At 43.4% G+C, this 20,494-nt stretch overlaps 2 protein-coding genes across 5 annotated transcripts in view; one reads left to right on the top strand and one right to left on the bottom strand.

The window, feature by feature from the left end:
• The window catches only part of DARS2 (aspartyl-tRNA synthetase 2, mitochondrial), a 1,012,941-nt gene that overhangs the window by 790,333 nt on the left and 202,114 nt on the right, over nt 1–20,494 (top strand). The gene's annotated exons all lie outside the window — the stretch shown is intronic.
• The window catches only part of RGL1 (ral guanine nucleotide dissociation stimulator like 1), a 122,912-nt gene that overhangs the window by 39,284 nt on the left and 63,134 nt on the right, over nt 1–20,494 (bottom strand). For all 4 annotated transcript variants that reach the window (XM_083507115.1, XM_083507117.1, XM_083507116.1 and 1 more), the window contains one exon: nt 8,217–8,425. In XM_083507115.1, coding sequence (XP_083363241.1) covers nt 8,217–8,425 — 209 coding nt within the window. The remainder of the gene's footprint in view (nt 1–8,216; nt 8,426–20,494) is intronic.

A 20,494-nucleotide genomic window follows, 5' to 3' on the forward strand; every position in this document is an offset into this window, starting at 1 on the left:
GGTGGGTGGAGGGGAGAGCCATGTTTAAGGAATCCGATATTAAGAGCTGATTAAAAACTCCCCTGCTCCCTAACTAGCAAATAACAGGAAGTTCAACACCACTGGAAGGCTGCTGCCACAGGACCAGCTAAGGAGCTGAAAGGCAGGAAAAAAGTGAAATGCAGCCTTTCCTCTTTCTCTTGTCCCCCCCCCCCCCAGCTGCTTCTTGGCCATCAGTATCTCATGAAGGTTACTAAGCCAGGTAGATAGTTCAGTAGTTCCAAATGTGAACTCTTTTTTACATAAATATTTAAAAGACCTGATTACACAAACTCTCCATCAGGAATATGAAAACATCCATGCTTTCTAGAGCTCCTTTTACAGGACTGTAAATATTCATTTATATATTATTTCTGACTGTTCCAAGGACTCCAGGGAAGCATCAATGCATAAAATAAGTGCTTAAAAGACTTCCACAAACAGCAGGCAAACTTCTAAAAGCTAATGTAGCAAATCAATTATATAAATAAGGAATGAAGAGCTTGGTACTAACTTTCCTAACCAATGCAGAATTTGAATTAACATTAACATACTTTCACTGCAGTTTATGTATCTTTATTATTACATGCTTACATATGCAATATATCTGAGATGGGGAACCTGTGGCTCTCCAAATGTTGTCAGACTCCAACTCCCCATAAGTCCCAGCCAGCATGACCAATGGTCAAGGATGATGGGAGTTGCTCATCAACATCAGGCTGCGTGTGGCTGCAGGTTCCCCATCCATGTTTCATATAGTTATGCATTTTGTATCAAGTAAGCAATGTGTGTCTGACAATGATTCAACTTTGAACATTTTTTTATCCCTTTTCTGCAGCATCACTTTCTTCTGTTGTAAAGTGCATTGGGTATGAATCAGTACTAAATGGACAGTACTTAATGTCTGTTTAGTGTATCTGGGGCCTCCCGCTGTGAGAAGACTGTGTGCTATGAACTTAAGGTATTGAGGCACTCTCTGCTGGCAGCAGGACCTGAGCTTTCCATGTCACACTGAGGAGAAATAGGAGGGAAAGAGCATGCCTTGCTTGCGCCCACTGAGCTACAGGGTCCCCCCTCCCACATTTGTATATGAATCAAAGAATGCAGCATGCAATTAGAGAATAACTTGTTCTCAAAACTACTACATGGTAAAGAATCTTCCATGCTGACAAACCAGAACATTTTCTTTATTAAGGGTTGCTTCAGACTGTGGGGATTAGCTGTGGTTCCCTGCCAAGGGTTCTTTGTCTAGTGCAGAGTCAGTGGCATACCAAGGCTGCTACGTAATGTCATGAAGCACCCCTAAATTTGCAGAGGGATATGTAAGAGAAAACATGAGCTAGAATGAAGTGAAATAGAATTATTTTAGGTTGAGAGCAAATGAAACACTATTGAGAAGTAAGACAACTATAGACGCACACCATGGGTGCGGCCAGGACTTTTGTTGGGGGGGGCAGGACTTTTGTTAGTGGGGGCAGAACCATTGTGATTGGTCAGTTAAGTATTCCTTCTGTTTTACTTGATGGGGGTGGCAGCTGCCCCTCCCTGCCTCCCTTTGGCTACACCCATGAAGCACACTGCAATAAAGACAAATTTTCTCCAAGTTCAAATTAGGGTGATATCAGTTACCAGTTTGCATCAGATTCTGTCTGTGCACAACTTTGACTGGCTGGCACCTGTGACATAATGAATCTACTTTCATCAGGCAATTTGGCCACTTTGTTTTAAAGAGTGAGTTTTAGAACTGCGGGACATGGGTGGTGCTGTGGGTTAAACCACAGAGCCTAGGACTTGCCGATCAGAAGGTCGGCGGTTCGAATCCCTGCAACGGGGTGAGCTCCCGTTGCTCGGTCCCTGCTCCTGCCCACCTAGCAGTTCGAAAGCACATCACAGTGCAAGTAGATAAATAGGTACCACTCTGGTGGGAAGATAGACGGCGTTTCCGTGCGCTGCTCTGGTTCACCAGAAGCGGCTTAGTCATGCTGGCCACATGACCCGGAAGCTGTATGCCAGCTCCCTCAGCCAATAAAGCGAGATGAGCACCACAACCCCAGAGTCATTCATGACTGGACCTAATGGCCAGGGGTCCCTTTACCTTTACTTTAGAACTGTATGAACATATAAGTGGCACTTTCAGGAAACATATTTTAAAAACTTGATAGCCCACCTGAAGTACCAGGAGGACAGGTAAGGTGGATGACCAAATCATCATTTGAAGCTGCATCAACTGCATTGCAAGGATAACAAACCCTGCTTTTATGCCCCATTTGTGTATAATAGAAAGAGAAATGCTAACAAGTTGCTCCCTAAAGCCTGTTCTACCAATTAAAGTCTCATGACTGAGGCAATTTTGATTTTCAGATTAGGAACTGTATCAAGAGGAACAAAGCAGGACTGTAGTACAAAATTCTATAGTGAAAGAACTTCCAGGTGTGCAGGTGGGCCTTTATAACTCAGTGTGGGATAGCAAAAAAATTAAGTATGTCTGATATGGTTAAAATTACTTAGAATGCAATCTTATACAAGACTAACCAGAAGTAAACCTCCTTGGGGACTTGCTTCCTCATACTGTAAGTGAGTAGAGGATTGGAGTTTTAGAAATTCAACTTTAACAAGAGTTTAAGCAGGTAAATGGATTCTGGAGCAAGCTTCAGATCCAGCCTTCTTCCCCACTTTCCCTCTCCATCCGCCAATAGAAAAACAGAAACACAGCTTGCACATTTCCCTGTTATGAAAAGCACAGGTAGCTGTGCTGACTCATTAAAAAAACGAATTCCACAATAGGGAAATTCCATTAGTAAGACTAACAAAAATATTGCACAACAGGGAGCAAGCTTTTCAGTTCTCCAGTACTCTTTTATCTGGCAGAAACTTCACCATTTCAGCATTCAGTGTCCTCCAAACACTAGATAATGGCACCCAGTTTTTGTTCCAGCTGACTTTTACCTGGCACACCACTTAAAAAATAATATCCAGCTTTGCTAATACAAAGACTGCCACACACCCCTTTACTTGTGCCCTCTGGCTCCCCAAAGACCTTAAGGCTGGAGGCCTTTAATTTTAAAAAATGTGTCCTGTCCTGAAAACATCTGACAATCTGCCTTGCATCTTGAGAAACGAAACAGATTATGCCTACAAAAAAGCCCTGCATTTTAGCTCATTTTAACTCAATTTTGGATTTCTCCATGTATCTCTGCAGATAAAGGGGCTAGAGAAAAAGCTGGAAATTTAGAGAAGGTGGTGGTGCTGTTTCACTCAGTTAAAAGCACAATGCTTTACAAGTTCTATGGCGGCAACAAAGGGTGTCCTGTTCCTTCACAGTCAACATCCATCTGCCTCTGATGGAGACATACTTCTTATTATGAAATAATCACAGGAAACCCAGCTGCCCAGGGTCCTGCTCTTTCCACTCCCCCTGATGCCACATGGCTCTTCCTGGCCATTGCCCAGCTACCCATATTAATGTGGATGTCTGAGGAGGAGGAGACACACGGAGACGTCCCTAAATCTTGGAACACCTGTAGAGTTCAATAGGATTCACTCACAGGTAAATGTGTATGCAGCCTTTTCTTTCAAACTGATACTATAACTATTCCGCTTAATTCTCACAATCTGCCTATACCCCCTGTCCTTGCAATGCTCTGAAAGATGGTCTTTCCTATCCTTACCGTCAACCTGATTTCTCCTCAATTTTAAACTTCTGAAAGTCCCTTCCTTCCTCCTCCTCCTCTTCCTATTAACCCCATGCTTTCCCTCTCCTTACTGCTCTACACTGATTTGATTTCCCAATAGGGTTTAATAAACTTATTTTAACTTAGAAATGTCTGCAAGTTCTGGCTCCTTATCTTTTTGCTCTCTTTATACTTCCCTCTCTAAAGGTATTTGACTTCTTGTCAAACCCCAAATCTGACCCTCCTCCCTTGTTTTAACCTTATCTCTGGAATGCCTTGCTTCCTGAGATTAGAACTTGTCCCCATCAGTTTTTGGTTCTTAGCCTGAATTTGAAGAAATTAGCTTTTACCCATTAGTTAATTTCTCTTAATTTCATTTCCTATGGTGATTCTCACCATTTTTTTTACTCTTTTTTGCCTGTCTGCCCATAAAGCCTGTGGGAAGGGGCCTCTTTACTGACTGCATTTATATGGCAGAATGCTTTGGAAGTCATATGATTCTTACCGTTGGCCATTTATCACAGTTTGATTAACATTACTTAGGGCCCTAAGGAGCCCCATGAAATGGAATGACCCACCCTCTTCTCCTGCCTTGCGCTGTTCTGTTCCATGGGTTCTCCTGGCCCCCACCAGCCAATTTCAGGGGCGTGGGGAGAGGGGGCAGAGGGGGGGCAGCCCCATTGCAACAGTGGAAGTCCTTGTGCAGGCTTCTGTTGTGGGGCTCACTAACTGAACCTGCTCACAGTCTCTTCTCTGCCAAGAGTCTCACAGAGAAACTTCGTAAAACAGATGTTTTGTTTTGCTATCCCTGAACCACTTAATATGAGACTGTTTGAATATTATTGGTTTCCACTTTTGTGCAGTGCATCATTTCTAGAAGAAAAAGCTGCATATAAATATAAAAAGTGGGACTTCTTTTTCTTTAAAACCCATTGTGGTAGCATTTAACCCCAGAACTATTAAGGGCATTTTATGGAGCTGGTTCAAATTATGACTGAAGAGAATATAAATTAAGGGATTTTCTACTTCATATGGTTCAGGGATATTTGTTAAGTGCTATAAAATAACTTACTATGCAAACCTATACACATTTATGCAGAAGAAAGAACTCCCACTGAGTTCAATAAAACTTATTCCCAAGTAAGTGCGTTTAAGATTCCAGAGAGATTTAATTTTAAATTCACAGAAGGAATTATTATTTAAAGGGACACAGATTTTATCATTACACCTAGAAACAGAAGTGGGGTCATTATTGTTTATTAGTGGGATCATAGAATCAAAGAATTGTGGAGTTGGGAGGGACCACGAGGGTCATCTAGTCCAACCCCCTGCAAAGCAGGAAGATTTCATCCAATGTGGGGCTCAAACCCACAACCCTGAGATTAAGAGTCTCATGCTCTGCCGGATGTCTAAGGGATGGCTGTGAAGATTAAGAAATATTCTAATATTAACAACAACCAACAAACTCACCCAGCCTCTTGCTATAAAAGATTAAATATATTTTAAACAGAGCCATTACTGACTTTGTAGAATGATTCAATTCTATTTAAAATGTTGATTTAACAATTATGATTTGGTATGTGTTGAGGCATTATTTTGCTTTTTCACTATTTCATTTTTTAAAAAAAGATTTTTTCTGGGTTTGTAGCATACTGCTACGCTGCTTTAAAAATGGAGGAAACAAAACAAAACAGCAGGTCCCAGAAAGACCCTCCCCATAAGCCCACCGCCAAAGGCAAGCTGGTGACCCTCCTCAACTGGGGTCATGAATTAATCCTTAGTTCTGCTAACAGAAGCCATGTATCTGCCACCCCACTCGAAACATACAACCTCCTTGCATTTTGTTAATTATAAAGAAAACCCCCAACATGTTACAACTTTGAATTTGGACCCAAAGCTACCAAGCCCACAATTGTTGGGTAGTTGCTTAGGTCCAGTCACCGTAAAAGTACTTCTCTTTTCACCTTTCCACCGACAGTCAAACCCCTGTTTGAAGGGAGTGCACATACTATATATAGCCTTGCGTTTTATGAAAGTGCTCGATTGGCAGTCTGCAAACTGATGTTCTTTGTTAAACTACAAAGTAGGAACAACAATGAACAGCTGCACTACAAGCTTCCCTCAGCCACCCCCAATTCTGTGCCTCAGCCAGCCAGCCATGACTAAAGCAGACCTCCCCACAGGAAGCTCAGCCTTGCTCAGGAGAACAGCATACAAACCACCCCCTTGCCTTGCAATGCAAGATGTCCCTCAAAAGGAAATTGAAAGCCATGGCTTGCAGTGAAAATTCATCCTTAACAGTGGCCCCTTGTACAGAATCTGTAAGGGATTGGTTCCTGGTGTTTTGTTTTTAAAATCTTGTTCACTTTCAACTCTGGATTTACAGCACAAACCACAGGAAATCACACGGATTTTGTGAAGCTGGCAAAGCAGTCTGTACGAAGAGGCAAGTTTAGTTGTCCTCTTTGACTGTGTGACCGAAGTGTGCCTGCCTGCAAAGGAGAACGTGAACAGAAGCATACAGCTTGCACTGTCAGAGCAGCTCCCTGCAAATTAAAGAACAGGAAACAGAAACCCTAACTGCAGTTCAAAATTATATTGGTTTCACACCACTTTAAGTGTTGTAATCCCGAGGATTTCCATTTGGTGAGTTGCTGGGCATTCTGTGTTAGAGATCGCACACACACAAACACACATCTTGGTTTCTTGGAAAGGGAAAACTGGGTGACTATTCCCAGTAACTTTATTTCTCTGCTTAAGCATGCTTCACTTTTCTTTCTGTAAAAGACAAATGACAGATGTAGACTATTTACTTCCCATATTGTCATCAGTGCCACCATTGCCATCAGACTAGCAGGCAATAAGTCCAAGGCCCCCAAATAATTGTCAGCGGCTAGCAAGCAGCACTGGGCTAGAAAACACTGCTCCTACTACCTGAAGCAGCTGCTTTGTCATTTTACTTTAACTGTAAAACTTCCCACAGTGCAAAGAGAAGTGGCAGAAAGCTCAGCCGCTCAAATGCCGCCTCTGGGGCAGCAGAACGAATGAGGACACCAGAGAAGGCTCTGCAGCTGTAGGGATAGCATCTGAGTGGCTGAGTTCACTGCACTCTCTTTGCACAAGGGCAAGTTTAAAACTACAGTGGTACCTCGCAAGACGAATGCCTCGCAAGACGAAAAACTTGCTAGACGAAAGAGTTTTCCGTTTTTTGAGTCGTTCCGCAAGACAAATTTCCCTATGGGCTTGCTTCGCAAGACGAAACGTCTTGCGAGTTCTTGCGAGTTTGTTTCCTTTTTCTTAAAGCCGCTAAGCCGTTAATAGCCGCTAAGCCGCTAATAGCCGCTAAGCCGCTAATAGCCGCTAAGCCGCTAATAGCCGTGCTTCGCAAGACGAAAAAACCGCAAGACGAAGAGACTCGCGGAACGGATTAATTTCGTCTTGCGAGGCACCACTGTAAGTCTAGCGGTAGGCTTGGATTCAGCAAACTCCCTTGTTAGCCATCCTGTTGACTAAGTCTCCAAGTGAGGGGGAGGGAATGAGAGGGCTAGCCACAAAGCAAGGACTTGCATGAGAGAGGAAGGCAGGTAGAGCATGTGTGCATGAACGCATAAATGCTGGGGTGAAGGCGACGCTGGCAGGGTTAAGTGGGAGCAGGGTCAAATTTGGGAGGGGGCCTTTTGGATGAGCTGCTTCCAGGAGGCCCCTCAAGCCTGGCAGCACCTCGGATTGTATGAGTGATTCCTCCAAAGCAGCGACCTGCACTCCAGAAGTGATAGGGAGGCGGGGAAATGTAGCTATTTGAGGACTAAGTCAGGCATAAATAGGTAAAGGTAAAGGTACCCCTGCCCGTACGGGCCAGTCTTGCCAGACTCTAGGGTTGTGCGCCCATCTCACTTAAGAAGCCGGGGGCCAGCGCTGTCCGGAGACACTTCCGGGTCACGTGGCCAGCATGACGAAGCTGCATCTGGCGAGCCAGCACAGCACACGGAACGCCGTTTACCTTCCCGCTGGTAAGCGGTACCTATTTATCTACTTGCACCCGGAGGTGCTTTCGAACTGCTAGGTTGGCAGGCGCTGGGACCGAACGACAGGAGCGCACCCCGCCGTGGGGATTCGAACCGCCGACCATGCGATCGACAAAGCCTAGGCGCTGAGGTTTTACCCACAGCACCACCCGCGTCCCTCAGGCATAAATACACCACACTAAATCTCTGCCCCAGAAGCAAATTCATTGTTCCATTTTCCCTTACTAGCATGAGGGCTAAAAGCCTGTACTTTCTCTTCAGAATAAAAAATGAAGTGACATGAAGGCACAAAGTAGTCCCAGTGCTAATTGTTGAACTGAAACGGTAGGTGGTAGTAGACCCTTACTTTAAAATACATCTTAAAAGTCACTCAAGTTAACAATAATTCAAAAATCAAACTTCACCTCATTACATGCATCTACAAATCTGTTATGGTTAATCCCTTGTGACAGTTTGTATGGCATAATTTAAAACTATTTTTGAAATAGCCTTTCAATCTTACCGGTCAAGGAGAAGTTCCAGAACTTCTTTTGTAGATGCAAAGCCCCTGTATGTGGACAGAAATATACTGATGTAGGTGAAGTCATTGTCCCCAAAGGCTGTTAGAAGGTTCTCCACAAGCTTCTCCAGAGTGCCAGCTTTTATTGTCCTGATCTTGCACGTCTCATATTGGCTGACTGTATGCCCTGGGGGCAGCTGGTCCCCTTCAACCTAGGCAAAAGGCAAGAAACAAGGGGAAATTAATCAAACACCCCTGCCAAGAGGAGAGCAATCATAGTGAAACCAAATACGGTATACTTTTTAATAGGGGGTGCCCAGGAATGGTCTGAAGGTACATGGCGTAGTTTTGTGGATTAAACTGAATAGGTCTGGTACCTCAAGGTGCCGGATGGGAGATCATCTGGGAACCATATGAAAGCTACTCTGAGCCCATAAGAGCAAATAAATGGGGAAACAGTAGGGTTGGGGGATGTTATTAAACTCCAGAAGATCTGTTAACCCAGCTCCAAGTTTTATGGAGACCTTAGACAAGATGCCCTCAGGTCTCCCTCCTCTCACCACTGGCTGTTTTCTTGCTCTCCCTCTCAGCCCAGCCTGTGCCACTGTCTGATGTTCTGTCGCTCTCGCTTGCTTGGAGAGGGCAGGTGAACAGCCAGCAATATCCAAAAGGGGAAGCAGTAGTACAATGGGTGCTCTGGGAGTTGGCGGTAGGCATCTTGCTGGAGTGCAGGTCTCCTCTAGTGCCTGACACGGCTGACCCTTGAAGTTAGCCCAGATTTAACCATTCAGTATAATGTTGCATTCTATGACCTGTATACTGTGAGCATTTTGATAAAATGGGGGGGGGGGGTAGGCTATTGTGAGAGACGAGACGCAGCTAGCAGAGGCTGAGCGCCCTGAGAGCCAAGGAGACGAGATAAGCTTGGAGTGTAAAACGGAGGGAGGGCAGCCGAGCTGCAGTAGAAACCTAATCTCTGTGTACAATGGTACTTCGGGTTAAGAACATAATTCATTCTGGAGGTCTGTTCTTAACCTGAAGCATCACTTTAGCTAATGGAGCCTCCTGCTGCCACCACACAATTTCTGTTCTCATCCTGAAGCAAAGTTCTTAACCTGAGATACTATTTCTGGGTTAGCGGAGTCTGTAACCTGAAGCAAAGAGCAGGAAGGGGGGAGTCCAAGGGGGGAAACACAAACTGTCACTTCAAGTTCAGGCTCAGCAGCAGAGGCACCAGAAACAGCCTGTCCAAAAACGCATAGACTCACGAGAATATGCAAGAGGCGGGAAAAAGAAAGTGGGGGTTTCGTTGCTGGGGGAGGAAGAGGCGGAGCTCAGACTTGGCAACAGCAAACTTGGGAGAAGACGCCGAGGACTGAGCTCTGCAGTGATTCACGTGTTTAAGCAATAAATCTGAGATAATGACTGGCAGAGTTGTCTCACTTCTGTGGGAGAGACCCGCTCCATTACAGCTATATGCTATCAAAACACAGGATAGCTACTGAAGATAGCAACCCCATGCCTGATGTCTCTTGTCCTCTGAAATATGTAGTCGTGAAATGTGTGCTATGACATCATCATTCCATATGTTTCCCATGTTGCAATGAAGTGGCACAGGAGTGGGAAACATGTGGCCCTCCAGATGTGGCTGGGATACAAGTCCCATCATCTCTGACGATTGGCCATGCTGGCTGAGGCTGATGGGAGTTGGAGCCCAACAACCACTGGAAGGCCACCAGTTCCTACCCCTGATGCTGGACACTCACGACACTGTAACGTCACATCACATAGTTCACATTATGGAGAAACTAGACATGGGTTGCTTTTCTTGGCAATGGTCTTGCGTTTTTAGTAACCTTGTAGTTTATGGGTTTAGTTCCGCCTAAAGACTACACATTATTTTATCTTCGCAACAGGAGGGTTGGAAGAAGGCTCCCCCCACATATCCTCCAAAAATGAAACTAAACTTAGGAAGGAAAGAAGCAAGAATTGGCTGCACTGATTAAAATGAAGCCAAAATCAACACAAACAACAAAAGCTTGATATAACATGTGTCTAAAACAGAGAAGTCTTGAAAACACCCAACTGTAAAGCTAAGCAAGTATGAACCTGGACAGTTTTTGGATGGGAGACCACCCAAAAAACTGAGATACCAATGTAACAAGCCAAGTATTTTTATTAAGACATTTTGGAATTTTGAAGTATGATGTTCAAGTCAAGATGTCCCATTTGTATAATAACTATTAATTAAACTCCTTGGTTCACACATCTCACAAGGAACAGATGCCATATCTTGCAATTCATGTCCTATTTTTATTGCTAAGCTATTTGCTGTCATGAAAACTCATTCTTTTAACTTCTTGAAGTTTTTCAAACTGTGTTAGTCTGTTTAGATCCTCATCCACAAGTTGCTGAAATCAAAGAACATCATGTGTTTTAGTAGCTTTTGGAACTGGCCTGTGCAAAGCTGACTAAAAGAGAGAAAATGAACCAGGTGACAAAGGCCCACAAACAACTGTAAATGTGGAAGGGAATGATGTTGTTGTTCTGCAGGAATCTAGAACTACGAATAGCCGCATAGGTAAGAATCTGCTCTCAGGTACCAGCCATGGAAGCTTTTAAAAAGTTGCTTTCCCCATTTTATTGGCTAACACAGGGATCTAAAGGCAGGTGGATTGGTAAAAAAAAGGGAAAAGGCAATTAGTACTTTTTTGGTAAGGCTGTAGAAGCCAGTCTGCCAAACAAAAGGACCTGCCAATAGGCATGCAAAATCTTGCAGACGCACCTGACCATAAGATGCACCTAGTTTTTAGAGGAGGAAAACAAGAAAAACAAGATTCTGAATGAAACGGTGGATGTATGATTTTTGTGGTCCATGCTGTGGCCACAGACATGTGATTTGACGGTGAGTTTGGGGTAGCCCAATGCAAAAATCCTGAGAATCCACGTGGACCTGTGCTTTGTAACCATGTTCTTCCGCCATTGCGGCCCCACGAAACAGTGGATGTGTGATTTTTTTGGTGCAGGCTGTAGCCATGGACATGCTATGTGATCTGATGGTGAATTTGGGGTGACCCAATGCAAAAACCCTGAGGATCCACGGGCTTTTACCTCCCCCCTCCCAGGCAGCCTCCTTTATCGCTTATCTCCCTCTGATCAGCTGCTTCCTTTCAACACCCCTTTCCCTCTTGTTTGCCTTAGTGTCTTTTCCTTAGCTGGAGCAGTTTTTTGCTCCTCCTTTTCTTCTAATTTCTCTCCTCATTGCTTGTTTTAGTATTCCTGTCTCCTCTCCTTGCAATTTCGCTGTCTTTACCTCCCCGCCTCCCGCAGCAGCCTTATCTCCCTCCCGATTGCTTGCCAATCAGCGGCTTTGTTTCCACACCTACTTCCATCTCCCCCCCCCCCCCAAAAAAAAGCATAATCTGCTTTTCGCACCTGGGCAATTTGGCTCCAGGGACCACGTATTTGCTCCATAAGACGCACAGACATTTCCCCTTACTTTTTAGGAAGAAAAAAGTGCGTCTTATGGAGTGAAAAATACGGTACATTATTAACACTAATAAAATTATACAGCAAAAATATACTACCACATGGGGCTTGACTCTACATATTTTTGTGCATAATTTTACATATAATTATCTGGGATTTTTTAAAAAGGCAATGCATAAAAAGCTTGAACAAAAGGGGGCACTTGATACAAGAGGCAGTGTGATGCAAGCAAATCAGAACTGGCTCCTGATTAGATAGGCAGCCTCCTTGCTGAACCTGATGCATAGGAAATAAGTTTTCTTACTCCAGCAGGCATTTTAAGGTAGTATTTGGTTTGATGAATTTTTAGGCCAGGTACCTAAAAAGGCCAGGGGCCTAAAAAGACTGCATAGATACACTAATGATTAAGTGGTATGCAAATGCCTTAATAAGCAAAGTCCCATTGGTTCAGAAGTGCCAAATTCAGCGTATACGTCTGTTAGAAGTCGATGCCTCCTCCACTCCAGAACAGGGCTGGGGCATGTATGATCTGGCCTAGTCGTGAAGAAAAGCCACTGCAGCATCAGAGGTCAGTGGTATCACAGCTGCAGGCGCCTATCCTCCTCCTCCGTGTGTATGTGCATGCATGCGTGTATGTGTTACAGAGAATCCAAGTATGCAAGAGAGGCAAGTATGCAGGGGAGAATGTGTGTGTACGATTGTAGCAGAGGGAAAGACTCCAAGTGGGCCTACAGGCCAATGCATAGAGAAGCGGACCTGACAAAGTTATCATGGGGGCAGACATTTATATCAGCAGCTAAGCATGTGGCAGGGACTCCGTGCAACTCAGTTTCCCAGCAGTGTGGTTTCCACAGTGATAATGAACAAAACAGCCCTCTGTGTGGGAGTGGGGAGCTGAAAACAGAAAAGGGGAAGAGTGGCGGGGGGGGGGTAGGATGGATAGCTACTCAGAAGGTATGGGGGTGATATATGCAACTTTTTGCAGGTCTCCGCTTGCTAACGTATCAAGTTACAACAGAGTTGATTATGCAAAATGTACTATTTAGAAAATGAGTCATATATCCATCTTTCTTATCGGTAAAAAGTTTACACAAAGGGAAACATTATCAGGCAACATCTTTTAGCAATGAGGTCTACAAGTCACTAGGAGTCTGGTCTCCCAAGAGGAGCTTCATCACTTGCATTTAGACTACAAAAAACATCAATGAATATGCTATAGAAAGGATAAACCACCTGAGGATGGCTCAATGACCTCATTGTTGTTTATTCTTCTCCCATTCTTGTTACAAGTTCAAGATGGAACGGGAGGTGGCTGGGCATTTCTCACAGCTGTGGAATACAGATACTGCACAGAACTTTCTCCGTCAATGGAGAGCTGCCGCCTCACCAGCTGGTACAGAGGGTCCTGCTGGGGTCCTTTCTCTTTTCCATTTCACTCATTTGTACCCAGGCTCCGCAGTTGTTAACTGTAATATTGACACTGCCCACCGTTCTTTCCCTGGCCATCTTCTTTCTGACTGAGATTTTGCTGCCCTTTGCAAAATACATTTTTATTTCTGTGGCTCTCTCTGCATAAAAAATGAAACCCAGGAAAAAGCACTCCACACTTTTACTATGGAAGGCGTCCAAAGACAATAATCTCTCAGCTTAACAGGGGGGAAATCAAAGCCATTTTAAATGTTATGACCCACCACCACTACCAAACACACACCACCACACCAAAAAGCCTTTCCTCGTGGCAGAGCATAGGTGGAAGCCATCAGGATGCCAGATGGCCATGAGGTGTCAGTGGGACACTGAAAAGCCCCTTTCTTTAAGCGCATCTTAGAGTAAGGTTACCATACGTCCCCGTTTCCCAGGGACAGTCCCCAGATTTACAAATCAGTCCCCATACAAAATCCATTGAAGTTGAAAAGTGTCCCCGGATTCATTGGGAAAAAAATTCTGGTAACCTTATCTTAGTCTCTGGGTTTATGCTGTGCTACACTGTGCTCAGACCCATTGAATGTAGGCACCTTAGCAGGTCTCTTTGGGTGAAAATGGACCACCCATTGTCAAGGAAGGAGGAAAGGTTTTCTCCCTATTGCTTTATTATCCAAGGGAGAATAAAGTTAGGGATGGGTTAATCTCTCAATTTTTGTTTCTCTCTGTTTCCTGTTCTTTTCCACTTTTATGTTCAATAAATTTTTAAAAGTCCTCAGTATTGTATTTCAATGCTAATTTTGCCTAATACACACATTTGTATGCCGTTTTCTCTAATGTACACACTTTTTTGCTCAATTTTCACCCACATATTTTCAGCAGTGTGTGTGTGTGTGTGTGTGTGTGTGTGTGTGTGTGTTTGGCGCTGTGGGTTAAACCACAGAGCCTAGGACTTGCCGATCAGAAGGTCGGCAGTTCTAATCCCCGCGACGGGGTGAGCTCCCGTTGCTCGGTCCCTGCTCCTGCCAACCTAGCAGTTTGAAAGCACGTCAAAGTGCAAGTAGATAAATAGCTACCACTCCGGCAGGAAGGTAAACGGCGTTTCCGTGCGCTGCTCTGGTTCGCCAGAAGCGGCTTAGTCATGCTGGCCACATGACCCAGAAGCTGCATGCCGGCTCCCTTGGCCAGTAAAGCGAGATGAGCGCCCCAACCCCAGAGTCGGTCACGACTGGACCTAATGGTCAGGGTTCCCTTTACCTTTACCTTACTGTAGTATATTCATTTCTGGATGCATTGCTTGGCTGGAGAATGGCACTGCAAGATTCAGAGAAGTCTGAATTTCAAGGGATTGTTGTGATTCAGTTTGTGTAGGGTTTTAGAAACTGCAAAATATATAGGTTCACTTCTAAATCTGAATCGGAATTCTCCCCATCCATAAGTGTAATATTTAATTTTCCCTTCCCCTAGCATGAGTGAATGAATGTCATGGCATCACTGTCAACTTTTTCCTTTTTTTAAGGGAAATTCCCTTATTCCAAATAGGATTCCTCGCAGGAAAAGGGAAAAGTTGACAGCTATGTGTCATGCTCTCATACAAAGGAAAGAGCCACTCTCACCTGAACCCATCCCCCCCCTCTGCATATATCCCTTCGTTTGCTTAGCCCCACTACAGGTTCTGGATTTTAATATGACAAATCCTGGAATGCTATATATGGATGTTTTTAAGGAAGGACTTCCTCCTTAGATGCATGATTCCACAGAGCACAACCTTGAGGAACAAGCCATTATGAATGGGGGAAGGATTGGTTCATACAGGATCATTTCAGTTTAAAACAATAAGACATGGTTTAATTAAGGACTTAAAAAAAAGCTTCCTGGTTTTACAGCAATAAAACTAGAAGCCTAATTTGTCAGGCCTCCTTATATGTTTTCATAAAACGGGAAATATAGTGTCTGCACAGTTATGGCTTATCAAGAATTAGCAGGGCGCAACTGCATGCTGCTGAATCAGCCCTGCTTTACTCTCTCCATGCTAGAGAAGGGAGCAGCAAATCACAAGCCTTGGTTTACCACGACATACGATTCATTGCTTGTGTCTTCAGCAATTAAAATGGATTAAAGTATTCTGTCACCCTAGCACAACAAATCCACATTAAAAAAGACACCCCCCCCCCCCAGTTAGGAAAGTTTGGTGGGGAAATGGATTGAAAAGTGTGGAATGAATGACTAGCAGGAAGACACGTAAAGCTCAGTCGGTAGAGCATGAGACTATTAATCTCAGGGTTGTGGTTCAAGCCCCACCTTGAGCAAAGGATGCCTGGACTAAATGACCCTCACAGTCCCTTCCAACTTGACAATTATATGATCCTATATAAACACCCAGCAAGCAAATCGGACTGAATGCTTGTTGTCATATAATCTCCCCGCAAACAAATCAAAACAAATGCTCAACAAAAACCAAATATAAACTAACCTCCACATACCTGTTATGCAAGAAAATCAGGAAGAATGGTCAGTAAATACTGGAAGAGCCATAACTGTATTAGTTCAGTTTTTATTTTCCCTCTTCCCAAGGACTCTTGGTGAATAAGAACAATCAGAAACAAAACTACACACACATGCAGTATCTGATTAAATTAAGATTACGCTGGACTTCAGGCGCTCCCGCCATGGTGAAAAGCGGATCCGAAGATAGCGGATGCCAGCCGTGCAGTTAATTAAGTAATCTGGGAGTAATTATCCTTGCAAGCCCCCCTGCCAGGGCCGGAGGGGGGGGAGCTTTCACTCACGGATCGTCCGATAACTGCCTCTCGCTCTGATGGAATGCGAGGGCAGGGACACAGAGTACGTAGCACTGTACGTATTGGAAACTCCCCAATGCAGTCACCATGAGTGGAGGTACTTCTGTTTTGGATGGATCTGAATTTGGGCTTAAGAAACAGACATGTTGTGGATGAAGGAGAAAGATAACCTGCTAAATGAACCTGCCACTGAGTGCCAAGGTGATCTGGAGGGGACTCTCGCTATCGTAATTGGAATGCTATGTAAGTGAAGGGGAGCCTTTGTTCTCTTTTTACATTAAATTTACATTATATTTGCTGTGCTATGATTCGGCAAGCCTTCACTGAATGGACTATACCTATGTATGAAATGCAAGAGGGATTCAACAAGAACCTATAATTTTCTTTACAGAGTACTTGAAATAATAGACTGTGTGAAATACTATGATGATTTGTGACATTGCCTACAGGCTGAGGGAGCTGACTTTTGTCCGCAGACAGTTTTTCTGGGCCATGTGGCCAGCATGACTAAGCCGCTTTTGGCAAAACCAGAGCAGCGCATGGAAACGCTGTTTACCTTCCCGCCAGAGTGGTACCTATTTATCTACTTGCACTTTGACGTGCTTTCGAACTGCTGGGTTGGCAGGAGCAGGGACCGAGCAACGGGAGCTCACCCCGTCGTGGGGATTCGAACCACTGACCTTCTGATTGGCAAGCCTAAGGCTCTGTGGTTTATACCACAGCACCACCCACATCCCTTTGCCTACTAAAGAGAATTTGATTTATTATGGTTTTGGAGAGACACCAGCTTGTTAGAAGGTTGGAAAGGAGTAAAGGAGATAAGTGCTGGAAATAAGGCAGAAGTTGCGGCCCGACACTGGAGTGCTTTCAGTTTTGGAATGGCAAAATGAAGTTGTGGCGTACTTAGAAATGAGTTTTTGAAGGAGGGGCAATGTTGAAGAAAACTGATTGATTACAACATCAAGGAAAAGAAGAAGGTAAACAAATATTTCACAAAGAAACTACAGGATATAAATTCCCTCTGCAAATTAATGGATATGGATTTATTAAATACAAATGAAAGTCATCACACCATTGGCTGCTAAAACAAAGGATTAAGATCGGAATTGTGGAATTTGGACTAATTAAATTGGAGCAGGACCAAGAATTAACATCAACTCCAGATTACCAGAACACGGGAAGTCATCCAAAAACACTGAACTGGGAACTGATTAATTGGCTTTATTGATTGTATTGTGATTTGGCGTGATTTGGCATTGTATTAATGTGGCCTCCATTGGATTGTTATTAATGAAAAATTAATAAAAATTAATGTTAAAAAAGAAAAAAGAAAAGAAAATTAAGATTATGCCACACCAGGCTGTTCAATGCCGGGTCAGACAAGAATGTTGCACTGCTCTTTCAGAAAATATTCAGGCTTGGACTCTGATAGATCTCTAGGAGAAGAGAGTTCCAAAACTGTGGGGCAGCCAACAAGAAGGCCTCTCTACATGTGTGCATATAAAAAATAATAAGCATTTATCAGCAACCAACACCAGCATGTTAGAAATCATTTAAAGGAACTTCTGAGGTATAATTTTGTTTGTATTCTCCCAGCAATTCTGCCTTCCAGTCTTTAAAGGGACTTGGCAGGCAACCGTTCAATAACACTGACTTATGGAATAAAACACTGCGGGCTGAGTTAGCACGCTAACAGGAAATGGCTAAATCTGGATTCAATCAGAGACAGTCTCTTTTCTAACATGATCAAGATCCCTGAAAAGAAAGAAGAGGTTTTGGGTTTTGCTTTCTGGCCAGCCGTCCGCCAAAAACAAACAAATCATATTGACTTCTTTTCAAAGAGTTTTTCTATAGCTGATGGGAAATTTTCCATATGATATCTATAAAGGTCAGGGGAGGTCATGTGCACTTAAGGACTGCCTCTCCCCATACAAACTAACCCAGACCCAAGGACCTTCTGAAGTTCCCCATCTGTGGAACAATAATAATAATAATATTTTTTTATTTATACCCCACCCTCCCCGGCCAGAACCGTAATAGGAAGGAAGAAAACAACAATAACAGTTAATTAAAATACGGGTTAAAATACAGGTTAAAATACAATTTAAAATGCAGTCTCATTTTAGTAGTAGCGGCCCATAAATCAAAACCGTAAGGGGAGGGAAACATAAGGGTCAGACTGATTCCAAACCAGCTCTGTCTTGCAGGCCCTGTGGAAAGATGTCAGATCCCGCAGGGCCCTGGTCTCTTGTGACAGAGCGTTCCACCAAGTCGGGGCCAGTACTGAAAAGGCCCTGGCCCTAGTTGAGACCAATCTAACCACCTTGGGGCTCGGGACCTCCAAAATATTGTCATTTGTGGACCTTAAGGTCCTCCGTGGGGCATGCCAGGAGAGGTGGTCCTGTAGGTACGAGGGTCCTAGGCCGCATGCTCTCCCTGGATTCAGAGCTCAGCTGGGGGGTGGGAAAACAACTTCAGGAAGATTTGTGGGGAAGAATTAGCAAGTTGTTCCCTTACCACCCACTGATTCTCCCCTGCAAATGCCCCCAGCCTCTACATTCACATTATCTTGGCAAACATGGGTTTAGGAGGCCATATTTGCAAAGAATGTGCCATTTGGCCTTTACTTCTTCCTATCAAACTATCCTGATATTATGCTATTTATTCAAATGTACTTGAGCAAATAACTTCCAGGTAGATCATAACATTCTCTTTAAAAGACACCTGAAAGTACCAAGAAACAAATAAATAAATTAAATCTCATAAACAGAGGCAGACAATTGTAACTGAGAAGCTAGAAGGTCCTATTCACCCCAGTGCACTCAGAAGGACTGTACTATTTTAAAAACTGAAATCTTGACTGATTTAGAAGGAGTTTCACACAGGTGTGCAGAGAGATTCAACCTTTCATTTTTTGCACCTGGTATTAACATTCTTAATGTGCCTACCCAAAATCACTGCATGTAGACAAATTACCTTATGATGCCATAACCCACCCTACTGTACCCTCAAAGTAGATGAGGAAATGAGAGATTGGGTTATTACTTCAGGGGAAATGTCAGGCAAAAAGTGAAGGAATGCTTGATGGCATATCAAGGTGCCATCATAATTACAACCTTTTCTATTGTGAGCTTAATGAATATAAAAAGGGATTGAAAAGAAAATTTAAGTTAGCTGCATGCTTATCAAGTTTTTAAAAAACTGGCCAATACGATTACAAGTTATAGACAAGAACATGCTTCTCAGAATTGCAAAATCTGAAAACCTTATCTTTCCAACCCATAGTTTTAACTGTTTTCCAGAGGTAAAGAATCACTCTAGGATTTTATTCTCCTGGGTGGGAATCCCTTGAGAGCCTTCTGTATACATTCCCTGTGCTCACGAGGGTCTTGGGGACCATATGCCCACGCTTGACGAAAGTGGCCACTGGCATCTAATCTACTTTGACCCTTGTTCAGATTTTCCACAGTCATAACAAATCCAGGGAAGGCTTCCAAGGTCTGGCTCTTCCCAAGACAAGAACAAAAGGAGTTTTATGGGTTTATTTATATCCTAAGAAACTTGGGTTCTCCACTGGTAGGAGCTTCTTTGTTTTTGATTTGCCTTTGTGTTACAATATACTTAAAACTACACCTACAAGGCTTTATTAATGCTTTTCTATTTGTGACCAAAGGAATTTAATGGCTACTGTAATTTACATCTGCAGAGTTGAAAGAAGCCCAATATATGCTGGGACAAATAATGTACAGGGAGGGCATTTCCTTACCCTTCATTTTATGTTATAGCCACTTAAGCTTTCTTTTAGAGCCAACGTAGGAGAGTCCAAGAGTCACAAACATTCAATTTTCTTTTGTAAACCAAAGGGATACAAAAGTGTGTAAAGAAGTTACCCAGTTGTTGTTTTTTTTAAAAAAAACCAACAACAATAGGAATGGGGCATCGAAACTTGGCTCTGAAAAACATTGTGGTGCTTCTGTACTGATAAATGCAGTGCCCCAAACGTTTGCAGAAAAATACAGAAGCCTTTTGATGTGGTTGTAAGTGCCTGGCCTGCTGCACCTCAGACCTTTATCTCACTAGTTTTATCCTGCTTCTCAAGGATATGAAGCTTCAAATGGGAGAAAAGCAAAATCTCCAACCACGCTGAAGTATGAGATCAGAGAGTAACTGTTGTGTATTGAGTTAAAGGATTTTAAATCTATATTATGATTGTCTGTATTTGCATTAGGGTAAAGTAACTGCCTTTTGGTTCCAGAGGGTACAGCTACTATTGGTTCATTTAAGCTGCTGTATTTGGATCCTCTGTCTTATTGGTTCCCTCCAAAAGGCAGGACTGTGATTGCCTGATATTGTTCCCTCCAAAATGTATCCTTTCTAGCTAGTCCCCTGTCCCTATAAATGTAGCTTTCCTCTCCCCAGTCTTTAGTCTTGTTGCTTTAATAAAGAAGTGTTACTAGAGAACTGTCTCCAGCATGTTATATCAAGAGAGCTGAAATCCCAAACCCCACGTCACAACAGTAACGATGAATGCTAAGCTATAAATGTAAGATGTTAGAAATGGCCTAACTA

This window comes from Podarcis liolepis (assembly GCF_965112155.1).
Source record: "Podarcis liolepis genome assembly, chromosome: 6".
NCBI lineage: Eukaryota > Metazoa > Chordata > Lepidosauria > Squamata > Lacertidae > Podarcis > Podarcis liolepis.